At 53.6% G+C, this 18,900-nt stretch overlaps 1 protein-coding gene across 1 annotated transcript; it reads left to right on the top strand.

Annotated features, from left to right (window-relative positions):
• The first annotated feature begins 1,376 nt into the window (after window positions 1–1,376).
• MSRB1 (methionine sulfoxide reductase B1) lies at window positions 1,377–7,005 on the top strand. The gene is made up of 4 exons (XM_029048639.2): window positions 1,377–1,493; window positions 5,399–5,547; window positions 5,694–5,808; window positions 6,679–7,005. The coding sequence occupies exons 1-4, from the start codon at window positions 1,439–1,441 to the stop codon at window positions 6,708–6,710; spliced, it is 351 nt and encodes a 116-aa protein (XP_028904472.1). The 5' UTR covers window positions 1,377–1,438; the 3' UTR covers window positions 6,711–7,005.
• Window positions 7,006–18,900: the final 11,895 nt, after the last annotated feature.

The following is an 18,900-nucleotide window of genomic DNA, read 5'->3' as shown; positions in this document are numbered from 1 at the left end:
CTGTATACATTGCCGACCTGTTCATCCCAAGCGCTTAGTACAGTGCTCTGCACATAGTAAGCGCTCAATAAATACTATTGAATGAATGAATATATTATTTATTACCCTATTTATTTTGTTAATGAGATGTACATCCCCTTCATTCTATTTATTGGTACTGTTTTTGTCTGTCTCCCCCGATTAGACTGTAAGCCCATCAATGGGCAGGGACTGTCTCTATCTGTTGCCGAATTGTACATACCAAGTGCTTAGTACAGTGCTCTGCACATAGCAAGCGCTCAATAAATACTATTGAATGAATGAATGAACGTGCTTGACCCATAGTAAATGCTTAACAACAACAACAACAATAATAATAACCATAATGACAGGCAGGTCCCTGAATATCTGCCGAGGTGAGGGGCCAGGGGCCCAGAGGTAACAACAATAATAATAATTCTGGTACTTAAGTGCTTACTGTGTGCCAACCGCTATTCTAAGCACTCACAGTCATCATCCCCATTTGACAGATGAGGGAACTGAGGTACGGAGAAGTGAAGCGACTTACCCCAGGTCAGACAGCAGAGAAGTGGCGGAGTGGGAATTACATTCCTGATCGTCCTGACTCCCAGGCCCGGGCTCTAATCATTAAGGCCGTGACCCCGGCCGTGACCTCGGCCTTGACCCCGGCCGTGACGCCGCTTGTCAGCTGTGTGACTTTGGGCAAGTCACTTAATAATAATAATGTTGGTATTTGTTAAGTGCTTACTATGTGCAGAGCACTGTTCTAAGCGCTGGGGTAGATACAGGCTCTTTCAGGTTGTCCCCCGTGAGGCTCACAGTTAATCCCCATTTTACAGATGAGGTCACTGAGGTACAGAGAAGTGAAGTGATTTGCCCACAGTCACACAGCTGACAAGTGGCAAAGTCGGAATTCGAACCCATGACCTCTGACTCCCAAGCTCTTTCCACTGAGCCACGCTGCTTCTCCGTGCCTCAGTGACCTCATCTGTAAAATGGGGATTAAGACTGTGAGCCTCACGTGGGATAACCCGATGACCTTATATCTCCCCCAGCGCTTAGAACAGTGCTCGGCACATAGCAAGCGCTTAACAAATAGCAACACTATTATCCCGGCCTTGCCCCCGACCTCGCCCAAGCGGCCACGTGTTGGGGCGGTGGCGGGACCCGACCTGGGGTGTTGTCCCCCAGCGCCGCCTAGCGGTGATCAGGGGCGCGGCGCCGGCGGGGCCCGCAGAGCTGGGGCGGTGCCCCCCCCCCCAGCGCCGCCTAGCGGTGGGCAAGGGCGCGGCGCCGCCGGGGAAGGGGGCGTGGCCGGAGGGACGGCGCGCGACCAACCGCCGAGGGGGCGTGGCCAGGGGCGGTGCGTGGGCGTGGTCACGAGACGGGGGCGTGGCCTGCATCAGTGGGGCGCGCGGCCGGTCCCGGTGTCGCCGCCATGGCCTTCTGCAGCTTCTTGGGCGGCGAGGTCTTCCACAGCCACTTCAAGACAGGTCCGGGGGACCCGGGGGTGGGCGGGGGGGGCAGGAAAAAGGGGGCATTCGTTCATTCAACCGCATTTAGTGGGCGCTGACTGTGTGCAGAGCCCTGGACCGAGGGCTTGGGATGGGCAATGGGGCAACAGCTAAGGGCAGCGCTTACAACAGTGCTCCGCACCCAGGAAGCCTTTAGCAAATACCAACGTTAGTCCTCCCTGCCCAGCCACGCGCCCGCGGTCTCAACGGCGGTCTGGCGTCCGTACCCTCACGTTAAATAGGATCGTTGCTGTAGACGCCTCATCGGGAAAATTAAATAGAAATGTGCACAGTGCTTGGGAAGGGGGAAGAGCAGAGGGCGGAGGGGGGGGAGGGGGAGGGGGAGGGGAGGGTTCAGTGTGGGAAGGCTTCCTGGAGGAGGCCTGGTCCCGGTAGGGAAAGGGGAGTGGGGGAAAGAGGTCGGGGGGGGGGGAAAGAGAAGGGGGTCCAGGTAGGGAGATGGGAGGGGGCAAAGAGGAGGGGGGAGATGGGAGGGGGCAAAGAGGAGGGGGGAGATGGGAGGGGGCAAAGAGGAGGGGGGAGATGGGAGGGGGCAAAGAGGAGGGGGGAGATGGGAGGGGGGGAGATGGGAGGGGGAAAGAGGAGGGGGAGATGGGAGGGGGAAAGAGGAGGGGGAGATGGGAGGGGGGAAAGAGGAGGGGGAGATGGGAGGGGGGAAAGAGGAGGGGGGAGATGGGAGGGGGGAAAGGGAAGGAAGATGGGAGGGGGGAAGGGGGGGGAGATGGGAGGGGGGGAAGAGGGGGGGAGATGGGAGGGGGGAAGGAGGGGAAGAGATGGGGGGAAAGAGGGGGAGGGAAAGAGGAGGGGGGAGGTGGGAGGGGGGAAGGAGGAAGGAGAATATGGGAGGGGGGAAGGAGGAGGGGGCCCGAGTAGGGAGATGGGAGGGGGCTGGGGGCAAGAGGGCTCCATTAGGGGACAGGGAGAAGGGGGTCCCTAAGGTCTCTGGGAGCAGGGGAGCACTGCCCCCCAACAAGGGAGGTTGCTGAGCCGGAGCTGGGGGTCCTGGGACCAGGCCTGGCAGGGCAAGGCAGGGGGTCCCTCCCTCTGGATGCCCCATCTTGGGGGGGGGGGCTGCCTCCTGCTCGTGGGCTTTGGTCACCGAACCCCCCCGGCCAGCCGGATCCCAGCCTGGCCCTGTTGCTTCCCTTTGCTGGCAGGACTTTGGCTAGTTCCCTCCATCCAGGAAGGGGGCCTATCCCAAGACCCCCCCGTGCAAATACTCCCCCTGCCCCGGCCTGCTGGGCCACCTTGGACAAGTCTTTCCAGAGCTTAATAATAATGGTGTTTGTTAAGCACTTACTATGCATCAGGCACGGTTCTAAGCGCTGGGGTACATACAAGGTCATCGGGTTGGACCTAGTCCCTGTCCCGTGTGGGGCTCACAGTCTCAATCCCCATTTTATAGATGAAGTCACTGAGGCCCAGAGAAGTGAAGGGACTGTCCCGCAGTCACACAGCAGACAAGTGGCAGAGTCAGAATTAGATCCCATGACCTCTGACTCCCAAGCCCCGTGCTCTTGCCACTGAGCCATGCTCCTTCCCGGCCTTGGTCTCCTCAGCGGTACCAAAGCCATCAGATCATTGCTCTCCCTCCCTCTTGGAAGGTGGTTCTTGTGTATTTTTTGAGCACTTATTACTTATTATTAGATGATAGATACTTGGGTAGATAAAGTTAATCAGGTCAGCCCCATATGGGACAGGGATTGGGTCTAATTGGATTATCCAGTGCTTGGTGCACAGTAGAAGCTTAATAAATACCACAATTATTATTAGTATTACATTCATGGCCAGGGGTACTGGGAGTGGGAGAAACTTTTTTTTCATGGCAATTCTTAAAGCACTGATTACGTGTCAGGATCTGTACTAAGCACTGGGATAGATACAAGATAATCAAATTGGACACATTCCCTGACCCATATGGGGCTCACGGTCTTAATCTCCATTTTACAGATGAGGTAACTGAGGCCCAGACAAGTGTAGTAACTTGCCCAAAGTCACACAGCAGATAGGAGGAGAAGCCAGGATTAGAACCCAGGTTCTTCTGGCTTCCAGCTCTATCCACTAGGCCATGCTGCTTCTTAAAACTTGTCCCATCCTGGCTGTTGTACGGTCTTCTCCCTCCCTTCTTTTCTCCAGTCGTCCCTCCTGGGAACAGCTCTGTTCAAACAGTGGTCTTTGTTAATTGTTTACTATGTGCTAAGTACTGGGGTTAGACTGGTCAGTGCTTCCTGCCTCACTGTCCTCCCCCTCACCCCGATTCCTTCAGCAGTCATGTTCATCCTATGATTTTCCACAGACCTTTGCTCTTCACTGGCTCCCTTCCCGCCCCCAAGCCCCCCTCGCCCCGGACTTGGTCTCACACCGATCCCCCCGCGCCTGAAACGGTCACGGACTGTCCCCGTTTAAATCCTTTAACGTACTAAGCGCGTGTGTGTACGCAGCTTTCTTTGCGTCCCGGTGGAAGCCTGCCCATTAAGTTTTGTGAAGAACAGGCCCAGAAGTTCTGATCAAGTCCAATCTTCCTGGCCCGGTCGTCAAGCCCGAGCACTGCCCTTGGATCCGCTGCTGCTGGGATGGAACGGTGCCCGGCCCAGGGATGGATTTTTCCATATCAGGATTCTTCTCTATCATCCCTTCTCCCCCCAGCATTCCAGCGGAAACTCTTGGTGGAAAGGGAACGTGTCTGGTGCCTCCGCTGTGCTTCCCCAGTGCTTCGCTCATTGCGTTTAACCAATAGACCAGCAGCGTGGCTTAGAGGAAAGAGCACAGGCTGGGAGTTAGAGGACCAGGGTTCTAATCCTGGCTCTGTCACTTATCTGCTGTGGGCAAATCACTTCACTTCTCTGGGCCTCAGTTCCCTCACTTGCGAAATCCTTGTTCTCCCTCCTGCTTGGATTGTGACAGTTCTGACCCTGAAGGAATTTACAGTGTTCAGAACAGGGCTTGCCCACCTTTGATCATATTAAGGTGTGGGGTTATAAATCTGATGTCTAGAGATCTTGGTGAACTCCCCCTCACAAATACCAACTGTTCACTGCGAAGGCCGGGGTGAGTATCACGATGGGGGTGGGGGATGGAAACTGGGAGGGAATAGAACCGTCACCATTTTGGGATTTTTCAGCCCTGACGGGGATGAATAATTGTGGCATCCGATAACCCGCAGTATTTTTTTATGGTATATGTTAAGCGCTTATTATGTGCCAAGCACTGTATTGAGCACTGGGATAGATTTAAGGTAATGAGGTTGACCCCAATCCATGTACCCCATGGGGCTCACAGTCCTCACCCCCATTTTACAGATGAGATAACTGAGGCCCAGAGAAGTTAAGTGACTCGCCCAAGGTCACGCAGATGACTGGCAGAGCCAGGATTGGAACCCAGGTCCTTCTGACTCCCAGGTCCATGCTCCATCCACTAGGCCCGATGAGTGCTGTGTGCAGAGCACTGTGAACTCAACACTGTGCTAATCCCTGGGGTAGATTGAGTAAAGTTAGGTCAGACCATCCCTGTGTCACCGCCTAAAACGGAGGGAGAGCAGGTTTCCCCTCATACATGTGAAAAATCTGAGGCCTTGGAGAGAAGCCAAGGGTTTTGCCTCAGGTCACACAGCAGATGAGTGGTGGAACTGGAATGAGAACCCAGGGCCTCTGCCTCCCGGACCTGGCCTCTTTCTGCTGGGCCACGTTGCTTCCTTGGAATCAGGTCTGGTTTGAGCCTGAGATGGGGGAGGCGGGGGGCGTTCAGGTCGGACGGCTGCCTCCGCCCCTAGGATCGGGCTTCCCCCTGCTCGGCCAGGGGGCGAGGGTGCCCGCCGGCCAGGTGGGAATAAGTTGGCTCCGCTCCCGCCCTGTTGCCCCCCCCAGGCACTTACGTGTGTGCCCGGTGTGGCTACGAGCTTTTCTCCAGCCGCTCCAAGTACGAACACTCTTCCCCGTGGCCCGCGTTCACCGAGACCATCCACCCCGACAGCGTGGCCAAGCGCGAGGAGCCGGGGAGGCCCAATGCCTTCAAGGTGCGGGGCTTGGGGTGGCCGGGGGTGGCCAGAGGCGGCGAGGGGAAATGGGGGTGGGCCGGGGCCTTGGGGGGAGTGGCCGGGGGTGGTCAGGGCCAGGGTTTCCTCCGCCCCGGGCGACCTGCGGCCTGTTGCGGTCCCTGCAGGTGTCCTGTGGCAAGTGTGGCAACGGCCTAGGGCACGAGTTCCTCAACGACGGACCGAGGCGGGGCCAATCTCGCTTCTGAATCTTCAGCAGCTCACTCAAGTTCATCCCAAAGGGTGAGCGACGGGCCCCGGGCTCTCTCCAGGATCGAGACACAGCCTGGCTGCGGTCCAGGTGGCCCCAGAGAGCAGCTCACCCGGTGCTTGGGAGAGTCCACTTGATGTGGCACACTATTCTAAGCGCTGGGGTAGATACAAGATAATGGGGTTGGACACGGTCCCTGCCCCACCTAGGGCTCACAGTCTTCATCCTGTTTCCAGGTGAGGGAACTGAGGCCAGAGAAGGGAAGTGAACTGCCCAGGGTCACACAGCAGACAGGTGGCGGAGCCGGGATTAGAACCCAGGTCCTTCTGACTCCCAGCCCCGGGCTCTAGCCACTAAGCCACCCTGCCCCTTGTGCCATCTCTGTCCTCTCTGTCTTCTCACTCTAACCCTTGGTGGCTTAGAAGGGAGGGCCCGGGGCTGGAAGGCGGGAGCCCTGGGTTCTAGTCTCAGCTCTGACCTGGACCTGCAGGGTGACCTCACACAAGTTGCTTAACCTCTCTGGGCCTATTTGGCAGTCTTTAAAGTGGGGAGAACGTGAGCTGCATCCCTCTCCTTCTGTGTGAGGACTGAGATAGAGGCCGAGAAAACCGAAAAGCCCATCCGGGGTTTCCTACTCCAAAAGATGCAGCGGCTCGAAGGGGGATTCTAGGGATTCTAGACTGTAAGCCCGCTGTGGGCAGGGAATGTATCTGTTCATTGTTCTGTGGTCCTCTCCCAAGCGCTTAGTACAGTGCTCTGCACACAGGAAGCACCCGATAAATATGATTAAATGGATGGGGCTGGGGAGGGGCTGCAGTGTGGCTCGGGGTTGCCGGCCTCTGGCTTCAGGTGGCCAGGCCCGCCACAGTCGGAGTAAAACCTTCTCTTTTCCTTCTTTCCAGGTAAGGACAGCCAAGCCGCTCAGGACAAGTAAGCCGGGCCTCCTGGATGCTAGCCCTTCCTGTCCCTGAACCACCAGCTCTGCCCCGCGGAGCCCCTCGGGCTCTCTCTGGCACCGGTGTCACTCTGCCCCTCCCCACCTGGTTTTCAGCATTATGACTCGCCCTGGGGAAAGCCCTCCTGGAGCGCCAGGGCGACGATGGTCACCTGATCGGGTGGGCAGGGACATGTGAACCCGCGAGGCCGTCGCCCAGGAGCGGGTCTGCCCGCTGTCGGTCCCTCCCAAGTGCTCTGCACACAGCCGGCGCTCAATAAATATCACCAATGGATCGGTCGGTCAATCGATGGGTTGATCGGGCGGGGACTCCATCGCGGCGGTTTGGAAGGAGGCCGCGGACTCTCCCGGCTCCGGTTCTTGGACACCAGAGGCTTCTTGCCCAATTGTCTCTTCTACTTTCCTTCTCCCTGCCCCCTTCCCTCCCTCCTCTCTCATCCCGCTCTCTTCCTTCCCCACTGAGGATGTCACATCCTTTTTCATCACTTCAAATCCGGTGCCCGCCACCCCCCTCTTCTCCACGTATTTTGGGAAGTTTGTTGGGGGCCGGCTGACAAAGTCACTGCCTCACAGTCCGAGCTCCCGAGGGCCGTGAGACCGACAAGAGTGCCGTGCAGCCGGAGTTGGCCCGCCACCCTCGAAAAATCCAGTCTCCCAGCTGGTCCTTCTCTTTTTTTTTTCCCATGGCATTTGTGAAGCGCTTACTATGTACCGGGGCACTGTACGAAGCACTGTGGTAGATACCAGTTAATCAGGTGGGACGCAGTCCATGTCCTAGGTGGGGCCCGCAGTCAATCCCCATTTTGCGGATGAGGTAACTGAGGCCCAGAGAAGTGACGTGGCTAGCCCTAGGTCACACAGCAGACAAGTGGCAGAGCCGAGATTAGAACCCAGATCCTGCTCACTCCCAAGCCCGGGCTGTAGCCACTAGGCCACGCTGCTTCTCGGGGTTAGTCTAGGGCAGGCTTCTCTTTCTTCAGCATGGTGGAAGGGGCAGATTAAATGAGATAATGGGTGAGAGGAAACCAAAAATCCCAGCTGAGCTTCCTACTACAAGAAGATGCAGTGGCTCTAAGGGGGATTCTGGGGGGTGAGGTTTTGGGGGAGGGGGCTTCAGGGGGGCTCAGCTTCAGGGTGGGACCTCTGGCGGTTAAAGGGTTAAAACGAGGGTCCTTCCCTTTTCCTTCTCTCCGGGCCAGGACAGACGGGTCCAGGGGAGGAGGGACAGGCAGCTCACGATCTCCCCATTTTATAGACCAGCAAATAGGCCCAGAGAAGTTAAGCGCCTTGTCTGAGGTCACCCAGCGGGTCCCGGGCAGAGCCGAGACTAGAACCGGGGAGAGCCAGGCCCCAGGCTGCGAGGGGTGTGGGGCTGCCCTGCTCATTGGGGGGCCCTACCCGGGGATGGGGTGCGGTGCAGCCTGCTACTGGCTCGAGACTGGACTACAACTCCAGAACTGGAAGCTCAACCCCAGAACGCTACGGGCAGCAGCTCGCCCCCCGACCCAGCCGCCACCAAGTACCCAAGCCGGGGCGGCCCTGCTCAGGGAACTACTGGCCTTTATTTGGGTTTCCGGCTGCAGGCAGTGCTCAGACGCAATGCCGCTCGACAGCATGAACTGAGCGCTTCCTGTGGGTTGAGCACTGTTCTGAATGCTTGGGAGAGTAAAAGGGAGTTGGAGGACTTGATCCCTGTCTCCAAGGATTGGGAAAGGAGGGTCTTTTTAGCTTCCCTGAAAAAACCAGTGGAAAACCAGAAACTGACTTAGAGGAGACATGGGATTCTGTGGTCTGTATCTGCTCTCTGCTTGAGAGTGCCAGATCATTTGAGTCCCAGATCCTGGCTTCCACCTCCGCTGTTTTCTCTGTTACAGCAGAAGCACCTCGTGGGCAGGGAACGTGCCTTAGGTTGAGGTTGGACTTTTCCTTTAGTTGGGCCAGTTCCCTGAGCTACTAGAAGGTAATAATAATAATGTTATTTGTTAAGCGCTTACTATGTGGCAAGCACCGTTCTAAGCACTGGGGCAGATACAAGGTTATCAGGTTGTCCCACGTAGGACTCACAGTCTTCATCCCCATTTTACAGATGAGGTCACTGAAGCACAGAGAGTGAAGTGACTTGAAGGTCACATAGCTGATAAGCAGTGGAGCCGGGATTAGAACCTATGACCTCTGACTCCCAAGCCCAGGCTCTTGCCACTGAGCCACGCTGCCAAGCCAAACCTGGCTAATCATTAGCTGCTGCTGCTCCTGGAAACTATGTGCGTTCATCAACAAGGGACTGTCAAAATGACAGTTGATCATTCGCTTGTATTTATTGAGCATTTACTGTGTACAAAGCACTGTACTCCCTCTCCAGAAATATTTGCTGGACATCTGGGGGGTTAGTAGCTATATAACTTATTTGCCCTATGAGAGCTGAACCGCTAGCCAGACGCTTTCCTCTCAACAAGTTCGGAGCTCATTCGTTCAATTGTATTTATTGAGCGCTTACTGTGTGCAGAGCACTTTACTAGGCGCTTGGGAGAGTACAGTATAACAGTAAACAGATCTATTTCCTGCCCACAACAAACTCAGTCTAGAGAGCTTTCTTGGGTAGTGTAAATTCCTCGAGGGCAGGGATTAGATCTTCTGACTTTCCAAATTTCTCAAATACGGATTACAAATTTAATGAAACCAGGGAGACTGTAAAATCCTTCTAGACTGTAAGCCCCTCCTCTAGAATGTAAACTTGTGGGCAGGAAATGATTGTGTCTATCAATGCTGTTGTACTCTTGAAGCAGCATGGCCTAGTGGATAGAGCATGGGGCTGGGAGTCAGAGGACCTGGGTTCTAATCCTGACTCCGCCACTTGTCTGCTGAGTGACTTTGGGCAAGTCACTTAGTGTCCCAAGAGCTCAGTAGAGTGCTCAGCACACAGTAAGTGCTCAGTAAATAGCTTTGATTGATTTTTCTCTCTTCTTTTGTTTCTCCCTTCTCTCTCTCTATCTTTATCCTCTCCACTCCTAAACCACTGTCTGACCCTGTCCTGAACCATGACACCCACAGTCCCCTGACCACGGTGAGGAAATGTACCCTCGTGTGCAAGATTCTATTTCACAAAGGTCTCCGGGAAATTCGGCAACTTCCCGACGTTGGGTAACGGGGGCCATTGTGACAGAAGGAACCCCTTTCCCCACTGAGGAGCCACCCCATTTCCCCCTATCCCGTAAGCTTCATTGCCAGGAAAATGCAATGAAGCAAATCAGAGTCCCGGAGTCAAGGGTTCCCCTGCCAACCTGAGTAATCCCATCCCTGCCAGTTTGGGAATGGGGGGTGGGATGGCAGTCCCCCACTCCACCTTCCCCTACTGCTCTGCTGATACTGCTGCCTCCCCAGCCTTTTTAAATGGAACTCATTAAGCGCTTATTATGTGCAAGGCCCTGTATAAAGCATAGATCTAAGATAATCGGGCTGGACACAGTCTCTGTTCCACATGGGACTAAGTCTTAATCCCCATTTTACAGACGAGGTGACTGAGGCACTGACAAGTCAAGTGGGTTGCCCAAGGTCACAAAGCAGACAAGTGATGGAGCTAGGATTAGAACCCAGGTTCTCTGATTCCCAGGCTCGTGCTCCTTCTGCTAAGCCACGCTGTTTCCCTTATTTTATAACCGTCGTGGTATTCGTTAGATCCAGGAACAAACATGAAGATACGCCTGTTTAGTAGCCTCTTTTAATGCAGGAAATTTTGCATGAGGTCACCGAGGCATAGAGAAGTCAAGTGACTCGCCCAAAGTCACACAGTTGACAAGCGGCAAAGCCGGGATTAGAACCCACGACCTCTGACTCCCAAGCCCGGGCTCTTCCCGCCGAGTCACGTCTCCCAAGCGCTTAATACAGTGCTTTGCATGCAGGAAGGCGCTCAATCCATACGCCCGAACGAAAGAACGAATGAAAAAACAAATTGGACAATTACTAAGAACAGCGAAACGGCGGGCCGGGCTTGCAGTTTCCCAAGGAGCCACCAGAGGGCGGCGTCGGGGGGGGGTTGGCGAGCGGCCCCGGCGGCGGGGCTTCGGAGCGGGAACCACCTGCCCGTTCTTTGCGCATGCGTCTCAGGACGCCTGGGGGAAGCAGGACACCCCGGACTGGATCGCGGACTGGACCGCGGACTGGACCCTGGACTGGATCCCGGACTGGATGCCCGCCCACCTGCGCAGGGACCCAAAGGGAAGCAGCCTGGCGGAAGGCCATGGAGGGTCAGTCAATACCTATCGAACGCTTACTGTGTGCACAGCACTGTACTAAGCGCTTGGGAAAGTACAAGACAACGAGAAACTTCTAGACTGTGAGCCCCTTGTTGGTCACGGGTTCTAATCCCGGCCCCGCTACTTGTCAGCTGAGTGACTCTGAGCAAATCACTTCACTTCTCTGGGCCTCAGTGGCCTCATCTGGAAAATGGGGATGAAGACTGTGAGACCCACGTGGGACAACCGAATTACCTTGTATCCCCCCCCCCCCCCTTAGAACAGTGTTTGCCACATAGTAAGCACTTAACAAATACCAACATTATTATTATTAGGGGTTGTCTCTATCTGTTGCCAAACTGTACTTTCCAAGCGCTTAGTACAGTTCTCTGCACACATTAAGTGCTCAGTAAATACGTCTAAATGAATTTATAGTGACATTCCCTGCCCACAATGAGTTCACAGCCTAGAGGGACTATATTAAGCGCTTGGGAGAGTACAACAACCTCACAGGTCAGATTTGGGCTTGCTGGGGACTCCCTGTAGACTCTAAGCTTGTTGTGGACAGGGAATGTCTGTTTATTGTTATTTTGGACTCTCCCAAGTGCTTAGTACAGTGCTCTGCACACAGGAAGCCCTCAGTAAATACAACTGACGGACTGGCCACCAGAGCCCACCTGGACCCTCCGTGGAGGGATTACTGGGTAAGAAATTCTCACCCCTTTAGAGCATAGGAACGGCATGGCCTAGCGGAAAGAGCCCGGGCCTGGGAGTCAGAGGACCTGGGTTCTAATTCAGGTTCAGTCACGTATCTGCTGTGTGACTCTGGGCTTCTTTTTACTTCTTTTTGTGGGGACCGATATTTGTTAAGTGCTTACTTAAGTGCTTACTATGTGCCAGGCACTGTACTAAGCCCTGGAGTTGATACAAGATAACCAGGCTGGACACAGTCCGTGTTCCACCTGGGGCTCACAGTCTTAAACTCAATTTTACAGATGAGGACCCTGAGGCACAAAGAAGTCAAGTGACTTGTCCAAGGTCACAGAGCAGACAAGCGGTGGAGCCGGGTTTAGAACCCAAGTCCTTCTGCCTCTACTACCTAGATTAATGCTAGTACTAATAATAATTATGGTATGGAAGCACTTATTATATTTCAAACACTTTTCTAAGCGCTTAGAACAACCTCGGCTTCACTGACGCTGTCCACTTGCGGTTCTCCTCCTGTCTCTCCGGCCGCTCATTCTCAGTCTCTTTCGTGGCTCCTCTTCTGCCTCCCATCCCCTAACTGTGGGAGTCTCTCAAGGCTCAGTTCTGCATCCCTTTCTCTTCATCCACACCCGCTCTCTTGGAAAACTCATTGGCTCCCACAGCTTCAGCTGCCATCTCTGTGCAGATCATTCCCCAATCTACGTCTCCAACCCCGATCTCTCTCGTTCTCTGCAGCCTCGCATCTCGTCCTGCCTTCAGGACATCTCTACTTGGATGTCCTCCCGTCACCTCAAACTTAACGTGCCCAAAACCAAACTCATCTTCCCACCCAAATCCCGTCTCCCTCCTGACTCTTCCATCACTATAAACCGTAACTCTTGTGGGCGTGAAGTGTGTCTGCTTACTGTTCTATTGTACTCTCCCAAGCACTCTGCACACAGTAAGCGCTCAATAATTACAACTGACCGACTGATTTTTGTTGGTGTGTCGGGCTGCTTGGGTGGAGGGGAGCTTATTGATGCCGATCAGGTTACATAGGGCAGATCCTATCGGCAAGGCTTTCCTCATTACAGGCTTTAACCGTAGCTGTGGATTATAGGTAGCAGATGCCAGAGGGGGCTGTGTCCTAATCTCCCCTTTTCCCTCCACCTTCCTCCTGAGCATGGAACCCTCCCCGATCACTATCCTTCCCTTAAATACAACCCCCCAACGACACACGCACAAAATCCCTTCCATATGCTTACATCCTCACACTCAAACATATTACCAAAAGATGGTACCTCGCACCTGGACTTCGGGGAACCAATGAGCCAGTGGCACTGACTGAACACCTACTGTGGCAGAGCACTGTGCTGAGCACTTGGGAAAGAACAGTAGAGTAAGTGGACAATAGAGTTAGTGGATAAACATTCACACACCACACCCCCCCCCCCCGGTTTCCAAAGCCTTCTTGAAGGTACGTCTCCTCCAAGAGACCTTCCCTAACTAAGCCCTCCTTTCCTTTTTTCCCACTCCCTTCTGTGTCGCCCTGATTTGCTCCCTTTGTTCATCCCTTCACCCAGCCCACACCACTTATAATAATAATAATAATAATAATGTGGGTATCTGTTAAGCGCTTACTATGTGCCGAGCACTGTTCTAAGCACTGGGGTAGGTACAGGGTCATCAGGTTGTCCCACGTGAGGCTCATAGTCTTAATCCCCATTTTACAGATGAGGTCACTGAGGCACCGAGAAGTTAAGTGACTTGCCCGAAGTCACGCAGCTGACAGGTGGTGGAGTGGGGATTAGAACCCATGACCTCTGACTCCCAAGCCCGGGCTCTTTCCACTGAGCCACGCTGCTTCATAATCTGTTGTACTGTACTCTCCCAAGTGCTCTGCACACAGTAGGTGCTCAATAAATACCAGTGATTGATTGATTGATTGACACTACTATTAGCAGCACCAATTTTCCTGTCTCTGATTCCTTTCACAGCCTTTTGTGTCTGTCTCCCCTCTTAGAGGATATCTCTCACACCGGCCAGAGACCAGTTCCTTCATTCATTCAATCCTATTTATTGAGAGCTTACTGTGCACAGAGCACTCTACTAAGCTCTTGGGAGAGCACAACAGAACAATAAGCAGACACATTTCCTGCCCACAGTGAGCTTACAGTCTAGAGGGGGAGAGAGACATGAATAGAAATGTTAATATTAACTAGTTTTAAAGAGTTTGATTAATTTCTCACATCCCCAGTCTAGTGTTTGCCTGGTGCTCTGCACAAGGTCAGTGCAACCCAATTATCTAGTATCTACCCCAGCACTTAAGCACATCGTAAGTGCCTAATAAATACCATTATAATAATACTAATTATTATTAACAAGTATTAGAGACAGTACTGACCTCTGTCTCTCCCCCCCCAGGTCCCGGCTCAGGAGAGAATCGCCAGCGACCGTCCCACTACCCATTCCCCGAGAATCCTCCTGGGGAAAATTTTGCAGATGAACAATAAATGCTAATAAATGTCAACGTGAAATACCCCACAATAGGGACAGCCGTGGAGGAGCCCAGAGCCGAAACAGAGATGTAAAACAGAGAATATTACCCAATAATTTTCTGACACTAGCCACTTGAAACACATTTTTGAAGAAGCCTAGGAGAATAAAGGGGCCTGAGCCCTGGAAGCTAAGAATTCTGCCTTCTCAAGCTGAAACTGCAGACCAAGCCTTTGCAAGATGTCTCTCCCAGAGAAGACATTCAGGAGGCTGGAATGTGTTTGTTGGTTGTTGTATTGTACTCTCCCAAGTGCTTAGTAAAGTGCTTTGCACACAGTAAGCACTCAATAAATATGATAGAATGAATAGATGGAATGGGGTCCAACTGTCAACCTGACCTCTGCTTCTGGAAGCTTCTCCTGTGTCCCCACACTTTGTTGTGTTTTGTTTTATGTTGTTTGTTGCGCGCTATGTGTCAAGCATTGTTCTAAACACTAGGGTTGATACATTCAGTCCCTGTTCCACATGGGGCTCACGGTCAAATAGGAGGGAAAACAGGGATTGAATTCCCATTTTGCATTTGAGGAAGCGAGGCACAGAGAAGTTCAGTGACTTGCCCAAGGCCACATAGCACGCAAGTGGAGGAGCCAGGCTTAGAACCCAGATCATCTGTCTCCCAGGCCCCTGCTCTCTCCACTCGGTTACGCTGCTTTGTTCTCTTGGTCTTCGCCTTGCCCAGTGCTGGGAGTCCAGAGGAGTTTCAGATAATAATAATAATAATAGTAATGTTAGTTGCTAAATGTTTACTGTGTGCTAGGCACTGTACTAAGTGCTGGGGTAGATACAAATAATTGGGTTGGACACAGTCCTTGTCCCACATGGGGCTCACAGTCTTCATCCCCATTTTACAGATGAGGAAAACTGAGGCACAGAGAAGTGAAGTGACTGGCCCAAAGTCACACCGCAGATAAGTGGCAGAGCTGGGAGTAGAACCTCAGGACCTTCTGACTCCCAGGCCCGAGCTCTGATTAGGCCACACTGCTTCTCCCCCTGGGCTTGGCGTCTCGTTCCTGGGCCAATCCAGAACCCCACCCCTCAGTTGTGTCGAGCCAGGCCCCTCTCCCCCTTCTCCTGGTCCCCTCGGCCACCCCTGCCCCCAAACCTCCCCACTGCCCACGGCTGCTCGCCCGGTCTGCCCCAGACACGGAGCCGAAGGGGGTTCAGAATCTCAGGAATTTAAAATGGAAAAACCCCAAATAAATGAAGCACAGATGGGCACCACCCTCCCCCATCCTCTGTCCCGTTCCCCCCTCCCCTTCCCCCAACTCTACCCATGCTCTGAAATGGGAGTCGGCGGGCTGCAGTGCCCCTGGGGAATACCATCCTGGGAACCCCTGGACAATACCGGGAATACCTCCATTTCTCAAAACCTGGGCCCGGGAGTCAGAGGACCTGGGTTCTAACCCCGGATCTGCCAAATCTTGCTGTGTGATGTTGGGCAAGTCACTTTACTTCTCTTTGCCTCAGCTCTCCTGTTCTCCCCCCTATTTAGACTGTGAGCCCCATGCGGGACAGAGACCGTGTCCAGCTGAACTTGTATCTAACCCAGAGCTTAGAACAGTGTTTGATACAAATAAGTGCTATCACATAGCATTAAAAAAAATGGCAGAGCCGGGATTAGAATCCAGGTCCTTCTGACTCCCTGAGCAGCATTCTATCCACTAGGCATTATTATTATTATCAGCCATTTGATTTAATACTTTGGTATGTACCTAAACTCATCCTCAACTGTTTATTCAATTATTTATTTGGATTGCTTGATTTTTACAACCGCTTTCCCCTGTTAGAGTCTATCTCACTGCTGATCCCTGACCCGCCTCTGGCCCGGAACGCCCTCCCTCCTCGTCTCCCACAGACAATGACTCTCCCCGGCTTTAAAGCCTTGTTGAAGGTCCATCTCCTCCAAGAAGACCGCCGCAGAAATAAGCCTTCTTCCCTGCCCTCACGGAACTTTCACTCTAATTGAAAGACTGACAGATACCGCCGCTATCCCCCTTCCACTGCTTAATAAATGCCATTGATTGATTGACTGATCGATACATCCAAATGAAGAAGCAGCATGGCCTAGCGAGGGCCTGGGAATCAGAGGGCCCGGGTTCAAATTCTGACCACCACTTGTCTGCTGTGTGACTTGGGGAAATACACAACTTCTCTGGGCCTCAGTTTCCTCATTTGTAAAATGGGGATTAAATGCCTATTCTTCCTCCCCTTAGACTGAGAGCCCCTTGGGGACAAGAACTGTGTATGAATGGGCAGTAGGAACACTGGCACAAAAACAGGGCAGGGGTTTCTGTGGGGAGGGGGATGAGAACTGCAAGGGGGAAGACTTCAAAGAGCCAAAGGCCAGAAAGCCATGGCCTAGTGGAAAAAGCCTGGGCTTGGAAGTCAGAGGACCTGGGTTCTAATCCCAATTCTGCCACTCACCTGCTTGGGCAAGTCACTTCTTTGTACCTCAGTTTCCTCACCTGGAAGATGGAGATTTGATCCCTGTTCTCTCTCCTACTTAGACTGGGAGCCCCATGTGGGACAAGGACTGTGTCCAACCTGATAACTTGTATCTACCATAGCGTTTCCCCTCCCAGGATGGCACCTGGGGAGTTTCCAGTCCTCTACCAGTCTCGGCTACAAGAGGGAGAGCCAAGCAGAGGCCTGTCCATTCCGTTCCTAGCTTGGGCAGTGGCTAGCAGGTGGCAGGCCATCTGCTACAAGGCAAAACTCCCCCGTGCCGGGCATCGGCGGCACGGGAGAGAGTCGAGGGCGGAACCTCGAGTCGACTGCACGGAAGAAGGCAGTGGTAAACCACTTCCGGATTTTCACCGAGAAAATTACGGATCCACTACCGTATTGGAGATGGAGGAGGGGCGTCCTGGGAGAGATGTGTCCATGGAGTCGCTGAGGGACGGAGACGACTCGACAGCATAAGACAAGACAGGGTCCCAACTCTTAGAATAGTGCTTGACACATCGTAAGCGCTTAACAAATACCATTAAAAAAAAAAATTAAAGAACCTGCCACTTGGGTCTTTCCGAGCCTGACTGGAAACTGTCAGGTGATGCCAAAGGCTTGGGGTGAGGAAGACTGGGAACCCAGGCTATCGCCCCCTTTGCCCCCAAAGAGAGGGTATCTGGGAGAGAGGGAGGGGTCCCCTCTAAACCCAAGCCCCAAGTCCTGGTTTTCCCTCAGCCAGTCTCTGTGGAATGAGCAGTAAGTCAATGATATCTATTGAGCGCTTACTGTGTGCAGAGCACTGTACTAAGCGGTTGGGAGAGGACGATACAACAATAAACCGACACACTCCCTGTCAACAACGAGCCTACAGGAGGTGGGTGATCTAGGGGTTGAGGTGAATTAGGAGTGCCGGCGGCAGGGGGTGTGGTGGTGGTGATATGGTTGGGAAAATGCTCTTTGGACGGACTTTGGGACAATTCCGTGATATGAGAAGCAGCATGCTGCAGGCCTAGGGGTCAGAAGGTCATGGGTTCTAATCCTGCCTCTGCTGTGGGGCCTTGGGCAAGACTTTTCACTTCTCTGGGCCTCAGTTCCCTCCTCTGTAAAATGGGGATTGAGACTGTGAGCCCCCCGTGGGACAGCGACTATGTCCAACCTGATTTGCTTGTATCCAGCTCAGTGCTTAAAACAGTGCCTGGCACACAGTAGGTGTGTAGAGAAGCAGCCTGGCTTAGTGGAAAGAGCCTGGGCTTGGGAGTCAGAGGATGTGGGTTCTAATTACAGCTCTGCCACTGATCAGCTGGGTGACTTTGGTCAAGTCACTTCACTTCTCTGTGCCTCAGTGACCTCATCTGTAAAGTGGGGATGAAGACTGTGAGCCCCAAGTGGACAACCTGATTACCTTGTATCTCCCCCAGCACTTAGAACAGTGCTCGGCACATAGTAAGCGCTTAACCAACACCATAACTATTATTATTAACAGTGCTTGGCACATAGTAAGCGCTTAACAAATACCATAACAATTATTATTAACAGTAGTTGGCACATAGTAAGCACTTAACAAATGCCATAATTATTGTTTATTTTTATTAACAGTGCTTGGCACACGGTGAGCCCTTAACAAATACCATTGTTATTATCATTGTTATTATTAACAGCACTCGGTAAACGGTTACCGAACCCCACTGGATATGATTAATGCTAATAAATAGCCGTCCGGCTCCACCAGTGCGGACACGGAGAGCTCTCCGGGGAGAGGCCGCACCAGTGACCCAAAGGGGCGGACAGTAATAATAATAATAGCGTTGGGATTCGTTAAGCGCTTACTATGTGCCGAGCACCGTTCTAAGCGCTGGGGTGGATCCGGGGTCATCAGTCTGTCCCGCGTGAGGCTCAGACTCACAGACAAGAGACCCTCCGGAGGACCGTGAGCTCTCTCCATCGAGGGGGTCGCAAGCCGCCAAGGGGGGCGGGGGATCGAAGGGGGCGGGCCCGGCCGTCCAGGCCGCCCGGGCCGAGGGGGAGGCGGCGGACAGCGCTCCGGGCCCCTCGGCCGGCCGGCCCCCATGGGAGGATGTAGAGGCGGTGGTCCCGGGAGCCCCGAGCCTCTCGGGACAGTGTTTGGGACGCCTCCTCGAGGGCTCCTGCTGCTGCCTCTCCTGGTGGTGGCGGTGGTGGTGGCCACGCGCGGGTGGGACGGACCCCCGGGGCGGGGGCGGGGGCGGGGGCGACCCCCCGGGGTGGGGGTG

The sequence above is a fragment of the Ornithorhynchus anatinus genome, chromosome 21, assembly GCF_004115215.2.
Source record: "Ornithorhynchus anatinus isolate Pmale09 chromosome 21, mOrnAna1.pri.v4, whole genome shotgun sequence".
Lineage (NCBI taxonomy): Eukaryota > Metazoa > Chordata > Mammalia > Monotremata > Ornithorhynchidae > Ornithorhynchus > Ornithorhynchus anatinus.
Note: the sequence above shows the minus strand (reverse complement) of the source record. Positions and strands in the feature narration are given on the sequence as shown.